A 19,712-nucleotide genomic window follows, 5' to 3' on the forward strand; every position below is an offset into this window, starting at 1 on the left:
GCTTCTTTCATACTTAATTTTGATGAGAGAATTTTGATGAGGGAGAGTTTTCATTTCATTTGGATGGAAAGTTAACTTTTTGGGGGAAGATTTTTGTTATTTCTTTTTGGGATTAATACAGTAAAAGTTAAATTAATTAAAAAATGCAATATATATATATATATATATATGTTATATTCCCCGGTTACCTACTTACTAGTAAGTAGGTGATCTCTATTGACCACTGATGTGGTTCAATCTCAAATGCACACATAATCTCTAATTACAAAAATAGGAAACTAATAAATAAGGAAAACAACATTTTTTTTTTTGGAATAAATTCGGCCCAGTCTATGTTTTCTAATTTATTAGTTTCCTGATTTTATAATTGCAGATTATGTGTGCATTTATGATTGGACCACATCTAAGGCTGTAAACCAGCCGAGCTGAAATGAGTTTAAAAGTATTTGGGCTCGGCTTAGCTCAAACAAATGAATGCTCGAGCTCATTCAAGCTTCCCCTGATCGAGCTCGAGCCGAGCTCGACTACTCATTTAGCTATTAAAAAAAAACAGTTAAACTGCACTTAACATCCCTTTTGGAATTACTTTCACCCTATTGTAAAAGTTGGGGGCAGTAAACACCCCTGTGATTTAACAATTGTGTGAAAATCTCCTAAAATCACTTTTCACAAAATCTTATACAAAATACTAGAAATATATCAATTGTACTCTTTTACTCTTCCCAAAATACTCATAAGAGCTTCAAACTATCTGCAACCCAACCGTCGTGATCCCAACTGCCGTGACACAACTCACAGACCGGCCAAGCTTCATTCCTCCATTAAACACGGTGAGCACCAAGTTCCGCCAATCCCAATTTTTCCGACGAGCTTCATGGACCCAAAACGAAGCATAGCTACATCTACCTAGCTAAAACTAACCCCCCCCCCCCCCGAATTTTTAATTTTTTATTAATATACCATACTATATTTTTTCCAATATATACCCCTACAATATTACTAATGTCCCTGAAATTGTTACAAAATTTCAGCCTTGCCCCCTACCTAAAGTTTTAGATCCGCCCCTGTAATTGGATCTCGGGAATTTTGTACATAGTGGCATAAAATCACCCGGCCCAGAAGATGTTCTTAACATTTTAAAGTTAAATAATTAAAGCATCTTTCTTATCCTCTCTCACCACTAATCCATAATCGCTAGCATTCTTGTCATGAAAAAACAAATAAATAAATAAGTTAAAGCTTCTAGATCTGATTGAGAAGAGTCAAAGATAGAGGACTGAATGCAAATTTATTTTTAACTAGAATAAGATTTCATAGTCTTGATTTCATAGATGACTAACACACAAAAGGTTCCAATTTAAGCACAAACTCACTAATAAGAGATCAAAGGTACAACCAAGAGCTTAGCTAGCCATCTGAACCATACTAGCTAGCTTGAACCTAATTAACAAAAGGCTTCACTTCTTTAGGGTGATCGTGATGATCATGGCTGTGATATAATATATTGATCGGAGTGGTATCGAAATCCTTCGTGAATTTGCTCTCCGAAAGTTCTGTGTGCCCCTTGATGGTGTTTTCGTTGGAGAAAGACGACGGATCACCGCCAACAAGGTCTTGGATTGCCTTAGGCATGGGTTCCTCTTTCATTATGCTCTTCCAATAGTCTGCTGCCTCTTTTCTTCCATCAGTAGGGCTCAACACCTGATCCACAAAGAAGAAGAAATATTAATATATATATATACACACACACACACATATACACACACATAAATTAGGAGAAGAAACTGCAAAGAAAACCCATTGTAGCCAACTTTATTTCTCTCTCTCTCTCTCTCTCTCACACACACACACACACACACAGATATATATATATATATGTTGTCTAGAAATGTTTACCAAGAGAAGGGAGAAGAGAACGAAGAAGGCAGAGATGGATCTCATGTCTTTGTCTAACTGCTTGTTGAAACACACTTAGTTTTACAAGCTTCAATGGTGTGCTCTTCAACCTCTGACTTGGTATTTATATACCATTTACAAGGGCAAGAAAATAATTTTCTATAAGAGTGATGGTTACATGGTCGGTGCTCCATGATAAGATGCCATGAACCACATAGTTCAGTCCAAGGCCACAAGCAAGGGGCACTTCATACGAATTTGGTAAAGTTCTGACTATGTTTGTCCTTTAAAAAATTATTTGTACATATGAGATATCAAATCAATCGATCATGAGACCTGATATTTCAAGATATTAAAAGTCAAATATTTTTCACTTGAGTCAACCCATAAAGTAAATTTTCTTTCTAAATGAATTTTATTCTCATGGATATGTTGCTCCAAGGCCCAAAATGTTAAACCATAAACAATTTGAGCAAAGAGAGGGACAGAGTAGTTTTGACTCCTTGTATAAAACAATCCTTCAGGGTGGCATATGCTCTATGCATGTGCTCTTTGCTCAGGTTTCCCTAGTTCTTTGTACAAATGTATCTCTATATATATATATAAAAAAAAAAAATGGGAATCAGTACAAGACTCCAAGTGGGTAATAGTTTGATACAATTCATTGTTTAAAAATATGGTCATTTCATGTTTTGTTTTTATCAGGTAGCAACAATTGACATGGGCCTTCTGAAAACGATGCAGGTTAATCCCAAAAAGTGGGTGGGCTTGATTGTAGTGTTCATTTTATTTTATATTTTTATTTTGACTGCAATCTAATTGAGTCATTAATAACTTTTTTATTGCTAGCGCTGACAGGTGTGTTTGTTGCTAGGGGCTGACATAGGTGTGATAACACTCACTTTAATTCTGTCATCATCTTATACATGAAAGGCCAAAACAACACCAGTAAGGCCTGTTGGCAAAGTAAAGGTGAGTCCAAAGGTATCTTTTGTACCTAAAAGATAATGAAACATCTAGACGCTAGCTCGACATATCTATTTGTTAATATATATATATATATATATATATATATATACATAAATGACTACACTCGTTGAATTCTGGTGTTTATAATATATATGTATGTGTGTGTGTGAGACTCTTAAAAGATAACTGACTGAGTTGGCTATGTTAGCAACCTTCATTATAAAATTGTTTACAGCAGATAACTAACAAAGGAGTCACACTAATTGAAAATCACCAAACCATTTATGGATGGTTGATTAAAGACAAACTACATAGTCAACGGTTGTGGGTCCATATGTGATGTCCTTTTGTCCTTTATTCAAAATTCAACGTATCTATCTATAGTAGTGAGCTTGGATTTTCTATCATATATATTGAAATATATATATATATATCACTTTCACAGGCTCTTCTAGATCAAGGATCAGTATATTTTAGTTGACTTTTAAAAACAAGAATTTGGATATATATGGTCTCATATGAAGCCATGGTCTTTATAATTCGGCTAACACCTAAGCACCCTCAAGGTTGTTGGGACCAATATTATTTTGTGTTTGTAATTTTGTATTTGAAAGTATTAAATGGATATTTTTTATTTTAATTTAAAGAAAGATTAACTTAAAAAATTTTAATTTAATTTAATTTGATTTAAATTAAATTTATTTTGATTTAAATTTAATTCATTGATTGGGAATTATTTTTTCAATCTATTTATTGATTGAATGATTTGGAACACTTATAAATTAGTAATTAACATATATATATATATATATATCTTTGATTTACACATATCTATAGTGTGTGTATTTGTGGGTAGGTGGAAGAGACAGATGGTCAACTTGGAGACGAAGCATCATTACACCAATTAAAGGTCAGACGATGGATTGAAATCTGTACGATATCAATGTGTAAACCATGCTAATCATGCTAAGCTAGTCACTAGTGGAATATAAAAGCAACTTTGAATATCGAAGGCAACTTTCGAATTATGAAAAGAAGATGACATTTATTCAAAAATAAATATAAATAATATTAGAGTGTCATATGATCATATCATAAGGTAGCCCTTTCTCACATTCCACCTTCCAAGTGCCCGATTGACATTCCTACTTTCCTATTGTAATAATTAACGAAAGTCCTTTCAATATTTTATAAAGTATTTTTTATACTTTAATTACTTTTAAATTTATTTTGTAACAATATTTGCTTAACTCACATTTATTACATATTTTATTATTATCTCTATCTCATATTAAAAGTTCACATCAAGAACGGTGACTCTAAAATTAATTAATGAAAGTCCTTTCAATATTCTATAAAGTATTTTTATATTTTAATTACTTTTATTTTTATTTTGTAATAATATTTGCTTCACTCACATTTAGTACACTATTTGTGTCCTATATTAAAAGTTCACGTTGGGAATTGTGACTCTCAAATTATTTAATGAAAGTCCTTTCTATATTCTATAAAGTATCTTTTATACTTTAATTACTTTTAAATTTATTTTTGAACAATATTTGCTTAACTCACATTTATTACACATTTTAATATACTATCTCTGTCCCATATTAAAACACCTCTGTGACTCTCAAATTAATTAATGAAAGTCCTTTCAATATTCTATAAAGTATTTTTTATACTTTAATACTTTTAAATTTATTTTGTAACAATAATTGCTCAACTCACATTTATTACACATTTTATTATACTATCTCTGTCCCATATTAAAAGTCAATTAAGCAAATATTGTGAGTCAATGTTCCCGATATTGGTTTTTTAATATGGGATGGATGGAGTATTATCTATTAAAAATAAAGGAATGAAAAAATATTATATTGTGTTGTTATACTGAAATTACATAAAGATCATATTTATATAAATAAGGGATTGTTTAGGGGAAAGTGAGTGATTGACAAGTAACTTATACTACGTAGATAGTAATATAGTAGGCGTAATCATATATGGTAATTTGTAATATTTAAGAAATCTAGGCAGTAGGTAAAGGGGTAAACTTATGATCTAACAATCCCCTCTCAAACTTGAGATGAGTATAAACCCAACTTGAGATTGGTAGAGATGGGTTTTCACCCATGATGCAGATGGAGGCATGGTTAATAGCTAACGTGGCACTACTGATAACACCGTTGTTGATTGTGTTTGACATGACAACTGTCGTGGCAGGTGACGTGGCACTACTGTTGGCTGTATTTGACATGGCAGCTGTCGTGGCAGGTGACGCACTATTGCTGGCACCACTATTAACTGTGTCTGAGGATGAAGCACTGACGAGGCAGAATTATGATGCCATTGTTGTGAAACTGTGATGATGTGTCCTGGAGGTTGATTGGGCGACCAAAAAAGGCTTTTGTTGAACTTGAGATTGAAGGTTAGGATGCACAAGTAAACGTTTGAAGATTGATCAGCTCCATCCCTATCAATGACTATAATAAACTAATAAGACTTTTTTTTTTTACCAGTGATTGAAAAGCTCTCATATCATTTGTAATGACCCACTCCACCATATGGTATGATATTGTTTGTTTTGGACCCTAACCTGCATGGTTTTGTTCTTGAATTTTATCCCAAAAGGTCTCGTATCATGCTCTAATACCATGTTCTTGGGCCTGAACCTGACTCTGATATCATGTTAGAAATAAATGAATGAAAAAAATATTATATTGTATTGATGTAATGAAGATTACATAAATTTAAGGTTTTATATATAGGAGAAGGTTTGGAGGTAGGTAAGTGATGAACAATGAACTTATAGATAGTAATATAGTAAGTGTAATTATATATGGTAATTTATAGTATGGTAAACTTATAATATAACATTATCAATATAGTAATAAAATATGCATTATCCAAATATTAATTATTGTAAGATTTCATTGGCTTCAATTATTATATGAAGATCAAATTGTTTTGAATTTCTACTCTATTATCACATTTTTTATTAATCATATAGTATTATTATTATTATTATTTCGGAATGTATTCATATAGTATTTGACTTTAACACTAAAATACAAAATAATTTAAATATATTTAACGATTATTAATTTATATCTAATATAAAATAATTTACTAATAAAATACTAGATCGTTGGTAATAATGGCAATAATGTAAAATGAACCATGACAAAATTTCAGACTACACACGTTTATTTACTTGACCCTTCTAATAAAAGGGATAAATTATGTTTATAAAAAATAAGAGGGGTTAGACTGTACAAAAATAATAATAATAATAATTAGTTATCTAAAATATTGAACCTCAACTAATTTTAAAAGTTACAATTTTTAGTTTCATCAAAAAGCATTTCTTTGATTAAATCTCTAAACTTTAATCATTATCAAACAAATCTAAATTTTTTAAAATAAAAAAATGCTAATACCGACATTGACTTCTCATCTCATGTGGCAACAGTGGCATCCAATTTAGATTCTTATTCTTATTACAAATTTCCATAAAGAAATGAGTCAAACATCAATCTAATGGGTTCGAAACGTTTTCAAACATTATTATATCAAATGTGTTTGGTATTGTCTTACAATAGTCAAACTCTCTGTAAAAATAATAATAATAATGCATGATAATATTAATTGATCAATTTTTTTATTAAAAATAATTAGCAAACATAACAAATACCAATCTTTTATTGATTGAGAGCCGACATATTCGTACAGGATAAATGTTCTGTAGCAGGGTAGACCGTGCAGCCAACAAGATGGCCAGGTTGGCTCGAGTGTTAAATGTCAACATTTTAAGTGATAAGTATTATTGTATTAACCATCACATATATATATATATAAACAGTATATAATTATACATTCCCCTCTTCTTCTCCTTGTCATCCTGGAGTTACAGTAATGATTGGGCATTGTAATTGAAGAAAAAGTCAACCCTTTAATCAGGCTAATTTCTTCGGGACAAGTGGACTGATCTCAATGTCTGACGCACCACTTAGGTGTGAGTTACGCTATGCCGGCCGTGAATTCTTCTTTTATTCGATTTTTGTTTATTATAATTTTATTTTAATAAAATTAAAATTAAACACAAAGTAATAAATAAGTAAAGAATGGTAGTGCTTTGGCAACTTTAGGGTACTAGGGTTTTGCGTGAAAGAAGGTGGCTCTCCAATTCCCCCGCGCGCGCGCCAGAGGGTTGCAATCAATGATTAAGATATTGCTAATGAAGTAGAATATTGGTCCTCGGTTGTGTGTTATGTAAATGTGTTGAGATTTGGTGGATCAAAATATATTCAACTTTTTTATTTTATTTTTATTTCATAGTTGTATATATTTAACTTTTCCTTATTCATTTTGTTTCCATAATAGTTTACTTTTCCTCCCCTATTTATTCAATTATTCTGTATTGTAATATATATAGATCAGAAAATAATAAAAGGCAAAAAATTATTAATTTCACGCTATATTTCTTTATTTTTTGCTTAGTTGTTATTATTATTTTACATGGTATCAGAGCGTTGATCAAGTGCATTTGTGATTTTTGATCTAGTGCATCTGTGATTTTCTTTCATTGTGTGTTGTTTCGCATAATCTCTGTGAACCTTTTTTTCTCACACTATAATGACAACCGAATCTTCAACTGTGATTGGCGCCTCTGGTTCAAGTGGACCAAATCCCAGTTCACCTTTTTATCTCCATCCATTCGACAGCCCTGGCGTCATCCTAGTTTCTCAACAACTCACCAGTAACAATTATTCAACTTGGCGCCGCACAATGAGGATGGCTTTATCGGCCAAGAACAAGTTAGGATTTATTCATGGCACTATCACCAAGCCTACCGAATCAGAACCAAACTTTGCTGAATGGGTAACATGTAATGATATGGTGCTTTCTTGGTTACAAAATTCAATTTCTCCTGATATTTCAAACAATGTGATCTTCAAGGACAAGCTTCTGTCACAGCTTACTTCACCAAGCTCAAAGCTCTTTGGGATGAACTGGATTCATTTAATACAATCTCGAATTGTATTTGTGGTTCCTCCAAGGCTATCATGGACTATCAACAACAAGAGCATGTCTACCAATTCCTGATGGGCCTCAACGAATCTTATGTTGCCTTCCGCAGTTAGATTTTGGCAATGGATTCCTTACCAACTCTAAGCAAAAGTTACTATTAAACTCCCCATGAGTTACTATTAAACTCTCAACCATCTCATGATCATTTGCGGGTTTTTGGTTGTTTATGCTACGCTCAAAATATGTCACCTCATAAAAATAAATTTTTTCCTCGCGCTATTAAAGGCATATTCATTGGTTATCCCTTTGCTCAACGAGAATATTGAATTTTTGACCTACAAACTAATAAAGGTGATGTTACCCTTCATAAGACTGTGTTTCCTTTTCAGAGTACCACTCCTACTCATACTCCACCACCTATTGTTTTACCTTTCCCTACTAGTGACATAAGTGTCAACCCTCCACAGACCATCAACCCTGAAAATCCAACACCTCCTTCTGACGCATTTACTCCAGTAACGCATGTCTCTACTCCAGTACCAACTCGTCAGTCATCTCGTCCTCGCCATCCTCCGGCTTATCTCCAGGACTATCATTGCTCTCTGACCACATCTCCTCACTTATTACCATTTCATTCTGCATCTCTTAGTTCAGATTGTGCACAATTGCAATATCCCCTTCAAAAATTTATTTCTTATGATTCATTATCATCTAATCATTTTGCTTACACTGCTACTATTTCTGCTGAGGTTGAACCCACAACCTATGCTCAGGCTTCTCAGCATCCATAGTGGCATCAGGCTATGGTTGTAGAAATTAATGCTCTTAAACGGAACAATACTTGGACATTTACCCATTTGCCTCATGGTAAAATTCCTATTAACTGTAAATGGGTATACAAGATTAAGCATTGTTTTGATGGTTCAATTGAGCGTTATAAGGCTCGTCTCATTGCCAAAGGATATACACAGATTGAAGGCTTTGATTATGACGAAACATTTGCTCCTATTGCCAAATTAGTTACAGTACGGTGTGTTCTGGCACTTGCAACAATGAAGCATTGGCCTTTGCATCAGTTTGATGTTTTTACATGGTGATCTCCATGAAGAAGTATACATGAATCCTCTTCCCGGTTTCCATCGCAAAGGGGAGCATCTAGTATGTCGACTTTAAAAATCCATATATGGTCTCAAGCAAACAAGTCAAAATTGGTTTGAAAATTTTTTTCCCGCTATTTGCCTTGCTGAGTTCACACAATCCCACTGTGATTACTCTTTGTTTACATCTACAAAATGTTCCTCAATTACTGTTGTTCTAGTATATGTTGATGACATAATAGTCACAGGCAATAACGATCATACCATTAAGTCTCTCAAAGAATTCCTATATAGTTGGTTTCATATTAAGGATCTTGGCTCATTAAAATATTTTTTGGGCATTGAAGTTGCTCACTCAACCAAAGGGATTTTTTTGTCTTAACGAAAGTATGCTTTGGAAATCTTGCATGATGCTGGTGTCCTTGGTGCAATGCCTGTTGATTTTCCTATAGTACAAAATCTAAAACTTACACCTGATGATGGTGATTTATTGAAGGATCCCTGCCAATATAGACGTCTAGTAGGTCGCCTTATCTATCTCACCATCACTAGGCCAGATATAGTTTACTCGGTTCAAATTCTCAGTCAATTTATATAAAATCCTCGCCAACCCCATCTCGACGCCGCATATCAGGTTTTGGCTTATGTGAAATCTGCTCATGGCAAGGGTATAATATTGTTTTCAGATCAATGCCTTCAACTTGAAGCCTATTGTGATTCTGATGGGGTGCTTGTGCAACCACCCGTCGTTCCGTCACTGGTTATTGTGTTCTTCTTGGTAACAGTCCTATTTCATGGAAAAGCAAGAAATAGTCCACAATTTCTAGATCCTCTGCTAAAGCAAAATATAGAGCAATGGCATCCGTTACATGTGAATTAATTTGGTTACAATGGCTTCTCAAAGATTTGGGCATTCTTTACAAACATCTTATATGGTTATATTGTGATAACAAAGCAGCTCTTCATATAGCCACCAATCCAGTTTTCCATGAGCGTACTAAGCATATCGAGTTGGATTGCCACCTCATTCGTGAAAAGATTCAAGTTGGATTGATCCAAACTTCTCATATCATTTCTGCTAACCAAATAGTTGACATTTTCACTAAAGCTCTTGGGAAGGATCAATACCAATATCTATGTAGCAAGTTGGGCATTCATGATATTCATGCTCCAACTTGAGGGGGAGTGTTAAGATTTCGTGGATCAGAATATATTCAACTTTCCTTTTTTTTTTTTTTTTTTATTTCATAGTTGTATATATTCAACTTTTCCTTATTCATTTTATTTCCATAATGGTTTACTTTTCCTCCCTTATTTATTCTGTTCTTCTATATTGTAATATATACAGATCAGAAAATAATAAAAGGCAGAAAGCTATTAATTTTACGCTATATTTCTTTATTTTTTGCTTAGTTGTTATTATTATTTTACAAAATAGGAAGTAAACTTTACTTTTTAAATCGTGATGAACCAAGAGAGTGCCACTGCGCTCACGCGCGCCCGTGCCAGGGGGGGGTGTGTGATACCCCTCGGATCCGAGACACGGGTTGATCAGGCACAGGCCCAAACCCGAGGGAATATCAAACAATTAATATTTTATAACGAACACGTAATACAAAATGAATTAAGAAATGAAAGTTTAAAGCTGAAAAGAAAACTAAAAGTTAATCCTTAAATAATTAAATACTTAAATTTGATAAACCAAATATCCATAATTTGAACAACTCGGGAATCCATCTCTAGTGGACCCCTAATAAAAATCTCACACTGAATGAAAGTAAAATGAAAGATAAAATCCAAATCCAAGATCTGGAAAGAACCCTACATCGTCGGTAGAATGGAAGATCGTCTCTACTCAGCACGAACAAGCTCAAGCCTGGAACTGACGTACACCTGAAAAATAGGAGTGGGTCAGGCCCACGAACAAGTTCTATCCTACTACAATCCAAACAGAGACTCGATACACATGTACATACTAAATAGTTCAACAATAACTAATAATCCGTACATAAATATATCCACACTACTGGACTCTCGCTAGGCCATGAAGGGGGTCTCAACCTGGATAGAAGGCATCACACAATACGCACCTGAGTGGGCATGAGTACCTAAACCTAAACAGGGTATACCTCAACCTTCACAGTCAACTACACCTCCAACTGCATATACGCACCCTAACCGTCGACACTGAGACTCAAGCTCATGACACGGTAACATAAAAATATATCTAAACTCCGTTTCTAACCATCCACAAGAAATCCAGTAAGTCACTCGGCGTATTCAACCGTACCGACTTATATATATAAGGAGGATTGTATTTTATAACCCGTGCCCTTACTCCAAAATAGGTAGGACTTAGCAATTTGAGCTAATCCAAACCTAGTATGTCACCGTCCCATACCGGTACATACAATTCAATCCGTCCAATAGTTGATAAAGCATATACAAGTACATAACAATATCAACGAGTCCATATCAAGCATATCAGAATGTATTAACAACCGTTCTGGAATAGTCCCAACAAATTGATTAACATTGGAAACATAAATATCAATATTAATTACTCTATTCCACGCATTTAAATAATTTATAAATGCCAAAACCAACAATTCCAACCTAACCATGTTAGAATAGATTAACCATCATGCTTTAATAAATCCAACCATTGATTAAGTACTAACAGTATCAGTGTCAAAACCCACAGTTCCAAACTAAGCACATTAAAGTATACTAGAAAAACATGCTTAATTAATCCAACAATAAGCCATTACCTGATCACCCACAGGACTGTGTCTGTAAATGTTTATTCCCGGTATCCATAATTAACAGAGGTTAAACGAATTAAATGTTAAGTTTAATCATCAATTAATCTTTAGCAAAAATACAGATTCCTTGTATGTATGTATATTCTAAGAATTTGCAATTAGCAGTGCACAAACTCTCACAAGAAATTTTACATTATAATCTAGAAGTTAGAAACTCCAAATCCACACAAGTCTACAAGACATTTATAATTAACTCCATGTAATCCTAATGATTAATGCTTTGTGTCCAATTCTATGTTAATCTGATATTTGAATATTTATGTTTACTCTAGACCACTCCTAAACCATCCATTACAGTATTCATTCTCCACTAAAACATATTAAAACAATCACTATGAAGCCTAATCACTGAAAAGTGGAAAAACAAACAACAGAACCAAAAACCCACGTAGAAAACAACCTGGAGCCGGCTCCAGAATATTGGAGCCGCCTCCAATGGCCTTGGAGCCGGCTCCTAGACCATTGGAGCCGCCTCCAATCCAAGGAGATCCGGCTCCAACCCAATAGGAGCCGGCTCTCTCCCTCCTCTTCTTCGTGTTCTCCTCTCCAGTCGTCGTTTACGCCTCTGACACTTCACAGTATAGGTTTTCAGAGAGTTTAACTTAATCCCAGAAGATTCCAACCCTTAATTCAGTCCTTATCATGCTACTAATATGGATTAAACCAAGAATTAAACAAGAAAGTTCAAAGTTAACCAATTTAACAATTTTAAAACAAATTCAGTTTCAGTTAAACTCTAAACATGAAACAGATAACGTTTTTATTTTTAAACATGTAATTCATCCTGGAACTATTGAGTATGTAAAGAACATGAGTATAAGGGAGAGAGTAAGGTTAGAACTTGCCTTTGAGATCTTTGTCCAAAAATCTCTACGCCGTCTCTAAAGTTCCGACGAAAACCAACGTGAACACTCTCTGTTCTTCCTTTGTCTCCACAGTCGTATACTTGGTTTTGTTATGTTTCTCAAACCCTAACCAAACATCTAACATATATTTATAGGATTTTACTAAACCCTAAATTAATTCAAGCCCCAACTGAAATCCTAACCGGCCCATCCAACATACTGAGAAACCTACGACGGCTTACAAACTGATTAAAAGTAAAATCCTACTTATTAAATCAAGACAATTACCAATTTAACCCTAATTATTAAATCAAGACAATTACCAATTTAAAGTTACAATAAAGAATTAAATATAACACCATTACAATTAAACACATAACTAAACAATTAACTTAAATAATCACAATTATCACAATTAATGTAAATAATTCAAATAATTAATTAAACCAAAGAAAACAAATAAACCAACTAATTAATTCAAATAACACAAATAAGTCAAGTAAATCAAATAATTAAAAAGTCAATTAAAACATAATTCAAAACAATTAATGAACCAAAAACAATTAATGAACAGAAAACAATTAAACAAAATACCGAGACTATCCTTTTGAAAATTAGGGGTATTACAGGGTGGGTGGGTGGAATAAACTTTTCTTCTTTATATGATCAATACGATATGATGAAGATGATGACAGAATCAATAAACTTCCACACACTTGTAGTACTCGGTGCATTTACAAGTAAAACCCTCTCAATAGGGAAAAACCTTGATTCTTGGTCTTAGCCAATAAAATCTTCACTAGTTGTATGTAAGTAGTTACACACTCAATTGTCTCACTCTCTGCGCACATCCTTATATAAGATGAAACACTACCTTTCACAGCCTCTACACACACACTAGCACCACGAAGTGCACTCTGCACTCTTTCTGTCCTAAGCAACCCTGTTTGGACCCTGCAAGCTCTCACATCTCACCAAATACATATAAAGAGATGTATTACAATAATAATCAAGTTATTACAGAATATAAGAGTGAATAATCAGCTCAAAGTATCAATGCAAACACCCTGCCTTCATTCGGCTGAAACTAGGGTTTGAGGGGTAAAATAGGAATTTCGTATCCCACAAACTCAAAGATGAAATCCACAGCCTTATATCTTCATTACAGACATGCTCAGATGATAATCAAGATGAATATAGCATGTATACACAATTACAACTCACATACACGCTCACTTTTGTAGAACCTTCAGAAACTATGGTTTCACAAGGTCAAATTCTGCATTGACCTTAATTCTGTGCAAACCTCAACTTTAACAGCCTTGATCAACTATAGAAACTTACTCAGATGATAATAATGAAACTCATAGTAAGATACAATGATAATAAGTTCAGATCAACAAGCTAAACCAGAAAATTTGCAAGTGTCGGTGTCAAATTTCTAAAAAGGTTTGATTATATTTAATAAAGTCACTATTCAAATTATCAATTTTAAGTTCAAATGATTTATTAAACATTTTTACCTGTTCAATATCCTTTTCCAAAAAATCAACCTTATGGAGAAGATTCAAATTTTTATAACCAATTTCTTCCAATTTTTTATTAGAAACAGAAACTTCTAACTTATAAATATCTTTACCAAGTTCCGCAAGTTTTAATTTCTCTAACAAATTTTTAAAATCCTTTTTAAACTTAGTCCACTCAACATGCATACTTGTGACAGAACAAAAAATAGGAGGTAAAGTCAAAACATCAACAAAAGATGTAATTTCATACATGATGCAAAAATTACAACAAATCAACAAATATGATCTACTCAGTATGTCGAGTAACCCGCTTTGATACCAATTGTGAGTTACGCGGTACAGAAGCTCTTGGTTGATTAATTATGTTTAACACACTAAATGACATAGATGAGGTGATTAATTCAACTTGCCCAATTTTTGTGACTGATTAATTTATCGACAAATATGATCAATTAAACATCCACAATCACAAACTAAATACTGAAAAGTAAAGCAAGATTAGAGAAATGACACCAGGATTTTAGCGAAGAAACCAATTGGAAAACCTCAAGGATTTTTGCGTTGTCCTGAGCGTAAACGATCCACTATGTATTAAGCAAAGTATACCAAACTTTGATTCAGGCTCACACCCCTACACTCTACCAAGACCCAATCCTTTGAACGCCTTTGTCTTTGCGACCTCCTGTCCAACATCTCTTGATTTCAGACATATGCCTTAAATCTTGTAGAAGGATTGCCGGTAGATCAACAACACTCCGTAAATGCCTTGATCCCTTCAAAGTGTGATCTTCTTCTTCAAATATGAATTTTATGTGAAGGTAGATAAATCCTGCTTCTCGAAATTTCTGACTATTCAATTAAGCTCTAATTCCGATGAGATAGAGAACAACACTTCTAAATCACTCGTGTGTTTATGTGTGTGCTCTCAAAACAAAATCAGAAAAATCAAGTTTGATTTTCTGAAAAATTCATCTCAAAATAATGAATTTTTGATCCAAAAAGCCATCATTAATTTTGAGTAAAAGAGAAATTATATAGAATTTTGGAAGACATAAAAGCACTTGGAAAATAAGCCAATTTTGTGCATAATCAATATAGAAGAAGTCTACCCAAAATAAGAATCAAAACGTACTATGAAGCAAAGTTACCAAAAAGGTCTGAAGAACGTTGAACTGGTTCAAGTTGGCTGAACCAGTTCAAGTTGGCCAGTAGAAAATTTAAGAAATCGACATAGAAACTTAAACCGATTCAAGTAGGGCTAAACCGGTTCAAGTTGGCCAGACTTGAACATCTTGAAAAGCCTTTAAAAGTTAAATCGGTTCAAGTTAAGCAGAATGTAAAACTTCTCTCAAAACCTAATTTTGAACTCCTCACACACCACATACCTGTGATACCCCCAGATTTCCGGATGCGGGTTGGCCAGGCCCATGCCTGATTACCCGAGGATATCAAACCAATTAGCAATAATCGAACACAGAATAATTATATCAAAAGAGATAAATAAAATTTGCTGAAATGAAAACTAAAAGAGTAATCCAATATTTGAAAACCTCAGAATAAATAACTCCATTGATAAATAAGATATTTCAGATACAACTGATTCACCACGAACACATATCGTTCTCCATCCAGTGGACCCCTAAAATAACCCACTGAACTCAAAAGACTGGAAACAAAACCCAAGTCTAAACACAAAATATATTCCAATGTCATCGGTGGAGTGAACAACTATATCTGCTCAACACGATTAAGCTCTACAGCCTGGAACTGACGAACACCTGTAAAGAATAATAGAAGAGTGGGTCAGGCCCACGAGCAAGTTCTAATCTAGCTACAATTCATACAGTGACCCGATACGCAGATGCACCGTAGATACCTCACAATATCTATCTAGTCCATACATATATATATCCACATTATGGGACATTCACTGAACTACAATAGGGGTCTCAACCTGAATAGAAGGCAACATGCGAAAACGCACCCAAAGGTGGGCATGAGTACCTAGACCTAACAGGGTACACCTCAACCTACTATAGCTAGCTACGCATCCACTGCATATACGCGTCCTAACCAACGAGTCTGAGAATCAAGCTCATCTCGTGGTACCATAACCATATATTTAAAGTCCATTCAAATCCATCCATAGGAACTCCAATAAATCGTTCAGCTTATTCAGCTGCACAGACTTATATAAGAGATCCAGTAAGTCGTTCAGTTTATTCAACTGCACAGACTTAAATATAAGGAGAATTATGTTTTTATAATTTGTACCCTTCTTCCCAAAATAGGTAGGACTGAGTATTTTGAATCAGTCTGTCCCTAGTATGTCACCGTCCCATACCGGTACATACAATCCACAAAATCCATATAATTGATAGAACAGGCAAAGCTGTTCACCAATTAAAATCCATAAGGTAGGAATTAGCATTTTGAGCTAAACCATACCTAGTATGCCACCGTCCCATACCGGTGCATACAATCCTCCATATCCATGTAAATTACAACATTCAAATGATAAGCAAGTAATTTACAATGCAAAACCAAACCCAGATAATTGACAGAATTTTAATGTGAGAATTCAGCAATTAAAATCCAATACATAATTCCAAATAATTGGCCAAATTTAATATAAGAATTCAGCAATTATAATCCAATATATGATTCCAAATAATTGACCGAATTAAGTATAAGAATTCAGCAATTATGTTCCAATACATAATTCCAGGTAAATTACAAGGCATAAATAATAAGCACGTAATTTATAGTCCAAAACCAACCATCCATATCATTGCAGAATAGTATTTAGTATTTCAGCAACGTAAAATCAAGCGTTAATCCATGTAAAGTTTAATATTCCAACAACCACCTCCAAAACCATAATCCAACTCCAAGCCAAAATGCAGTTAATTGCTTAACCGTGTGTATATTACCCCAATTAAATCCTACAATACCATTCCGTTCAAAACCATGCAAACTACAGATTTATAACAGAGTAGTTTAGCAACCAAAATCTGAAACATGCATAGGACCAACTATATTCACTAGAAGACCCTAATATGCATTTAAAACAAGTTTTAAATTCATGCTATACTAATTCAATCACTAATTTAGAATTAGGTAATTTAAATCTTTTCCATCCGTTAATCGCATGCAAATAGGTTTAATTCCGTATTATGCATTCTACTTGTCTACCTGTATAAACCACGCACGGAGAACCATTAAGAACACCCAAGTGACATGTTAAATACCTCAGTTTACTTCCAACTCAGTCCCAGACTCATAACCCTCCAAACAGTAACAGGTAATTTGTAATTAAAAAAAAAAAAAAAAATCAAAAATGAAATTCCAAGAGAGCCTGCTCAATTTTTGGAAAGAGCAGGCTCTTTTAGAGCCTTGAGCTGGCTCCATTACTTCATGGAGCCGGCTCTTTACCTAGAAAAGATGAGGGAGCCGGCTCCCTCATTCCATGGAGCCGGCTCTCTCCCCTTCTAAGAGCCGTCTCCAACCTCTGCAATTCCTGCGACTCTCTGCTTTGCTTCTGGTCACTTTCCACCTCTACCAGCCTTTCTATTTGGCTTTAAAACAAATCCTAATAGTCTTAATAATACCCAATAGCATCTCAATGGTTTGTTTACAGTTCGTTGGAATCAATTACAAAGATTAGACTTTCAACAGTTTTAATAGGCATACAGAACCAACACTGAACCCAGATTTGCAACTACTGTAACAGAGTTATTTTAACACATATAGATTATCAAAATATCATATAATAAACATGTATTCTCAGTTAACGATAAATTAAACCCTAGAGAACATCTAGGTGCACAGAACACAGGTCAGGGGAAAGAGGAAGAAAAGAACCCGCCTTTACAATTTTGGATGAAACCATGTCGCCGTCTTTCTAAGTTTTTCCGGCGATCTCGACTGCCGTCAAGGACTCTCCTACTCCGGTTCTAACCCTCGAATAGCCCTCAACCATCATCCTTGGTCCAGCCCAAATCCCTTGGGCCAAAACCTTCATCCCCTTCTCTTTAAACTCTCTGTTTTTCTCTCTAACTTATAGGTACGTGCAAAGAGTTTTGCTAACCCTAACAGACCACTCTATTCTCTATATATATGCTAGAACAGAACCCCGTCCATATATAATTAGAGTAAAACCCTAATTAAATCCTAGTCGGCCCATAGAGCAACCTAGGTTACAATACTCAGCCGCCTAAACTTGAATTGCTATCAAAACTATAATTGAACTTAAATAAACTAACTTAATTTTAATTAAACTAAATAAAGAATAACACAATTAATTAAAATAAACAAACAAATAAAGAATTACACCCTTAATTAAAATAAACAAACAATTAAAAAATAACACAATGAATTAAAATAAACAAACAATTAGACACATAAGCATATAGATACAAAATCAATTTAAAATGCACAAAAATAAAATTTAAATTCCATTTTTATCCCTTTTGAAATTAGGGGTATTACAATACCGTACTAACGCGTTATTCTCATCATTACGGAGTGTATTGAAGCATAAGCACGAGCATGATTACTTCTTCAATTCCGTTTTTGATCTTGATTCTTGACAAAGTGAACAAAAATCTACAACTTGATCGAACTTGTTTTGACAACGAAATTAGCCAAAATATAAATTTATATTTCACGCAGACATTAAAACATATAATATCTAGCTGTAGTTTTTGTTGCTGGCCCTCTTTCTTCATGGACAGTGTATGTTCGTTGTAACGAAGTTTTGTTATATGTAATTTAGACGACCAATTATATTATACTAATATTTTTTCTTTTCTTTATTGAATTTTTCAATGGCAATCACGAGATTCTATGCATGAGGACGGCTAAGAAGTATCATAATACTCATTCAAGTATAATGGCTAGTTATTATCATGTTATGTTGGATCCATACCATAAGATGTATGACTTAGAAATAGAATTGAAAACACAAACTTCAAGTTGTAAACTAGTTTATTAGTACCAACTACCAAAAGAAGATAGTTGTTATTTTTAGTTCATCATAATTGGAAATCTAAGGGCATGTTTGGCGCTAAATTTCTGATTTTATATGAGTAAAAGTTTTTTATTTATTTTTATATTGTGATTTATTGTGAAAAATATTTTTTGACAACTACACTTTTTGGATAATATTTCAAAATATAAATTAAAAAAAAAAGGAAAAAAAATTATTTAGAGGATGGTAAAAAATTGATATTTATATTATATTGGTTTTTAAAATAAAAAATGAAAATTTCTACATACATTTCAAGTTAAATATGGTTAAAAGGAGCAGAAGCACAAGACTCACTTGTATTAAGAGGTAATGCAGGTTGTTTGCCTAGCTAACATTAAATGCAATCAAAATTCTCAATTTTAACTTGACCTAACAAGCTCTTAGAAACTAAGGTTTGTTCACAAGGCAAAGAAATACGACTTAAATGAAAATGTCTCAATTCAAAACATGTGTAGATGCAGTAGAAATAGTAGGAGTAGGTAGATAAAGTG

General features: G+C 33.7%; 1 protein-coding gene across 1 annotated transcript; it reads right to left on the reverse strand.

The window, feature by feature from the left end:
- Positions 1–1,271: 1,271 nt before the first annotated feature.
- Positions 1,272–2,020, reverse strand: LOC132298815 (uncharacterized). The gene is made up of 2 exons (XM_059795167.1): positions 1,897–2,020; positions 1,272–1,701 (listed from the first exon to the last, which is right to left on the reverse strand). Exons 1-2 carry the CDS (start codon positions 1,939–1,941, stop codon positions 1,441–1,443), a joined length of 306 nt encoding a protein of 101 aa, XP_059651150.1. The 5' UTR covers positions 1,942–2,020; the 3' UTR covers positions 1,272–1,440.
- Between the last annotated feature and the right edge of the window lie 17,692 nt (positions 2,021–19,712).

This window comes from Cornus florida, unplaced genomic scaffold, assembly GCF_030987335.1.
Source record: "Cornus florida cultivar Cherokee Brave unplaced genomic scaffold, ASM3098733v1 CherokeeBrave_3.0.0_Hap2_Chr03, whole genome shotgun sequence".
NCBI lineage: Eukaryota > Viridiplantae > Streptophyta > Magnoliopsida > Cornales > Cornaceae > Cornus > Cornus florida.

Coding starts and splice junctions, on each gene's coding strand:
- LOC132298815 (XM_059795167.1), bottom strand. CDS start 1,941: ATGAGATCCATCTCTGCCTTCTTCGTTCTCTTCTCCCTTCTCTTG. Junction 1,702..1,896: donor TTCTCTTCTCCCTTCTCTTG/GTAAACATTTCT, acceptor TTTGTGGATCAG/GTGTTGAGCCCTACTGATGG.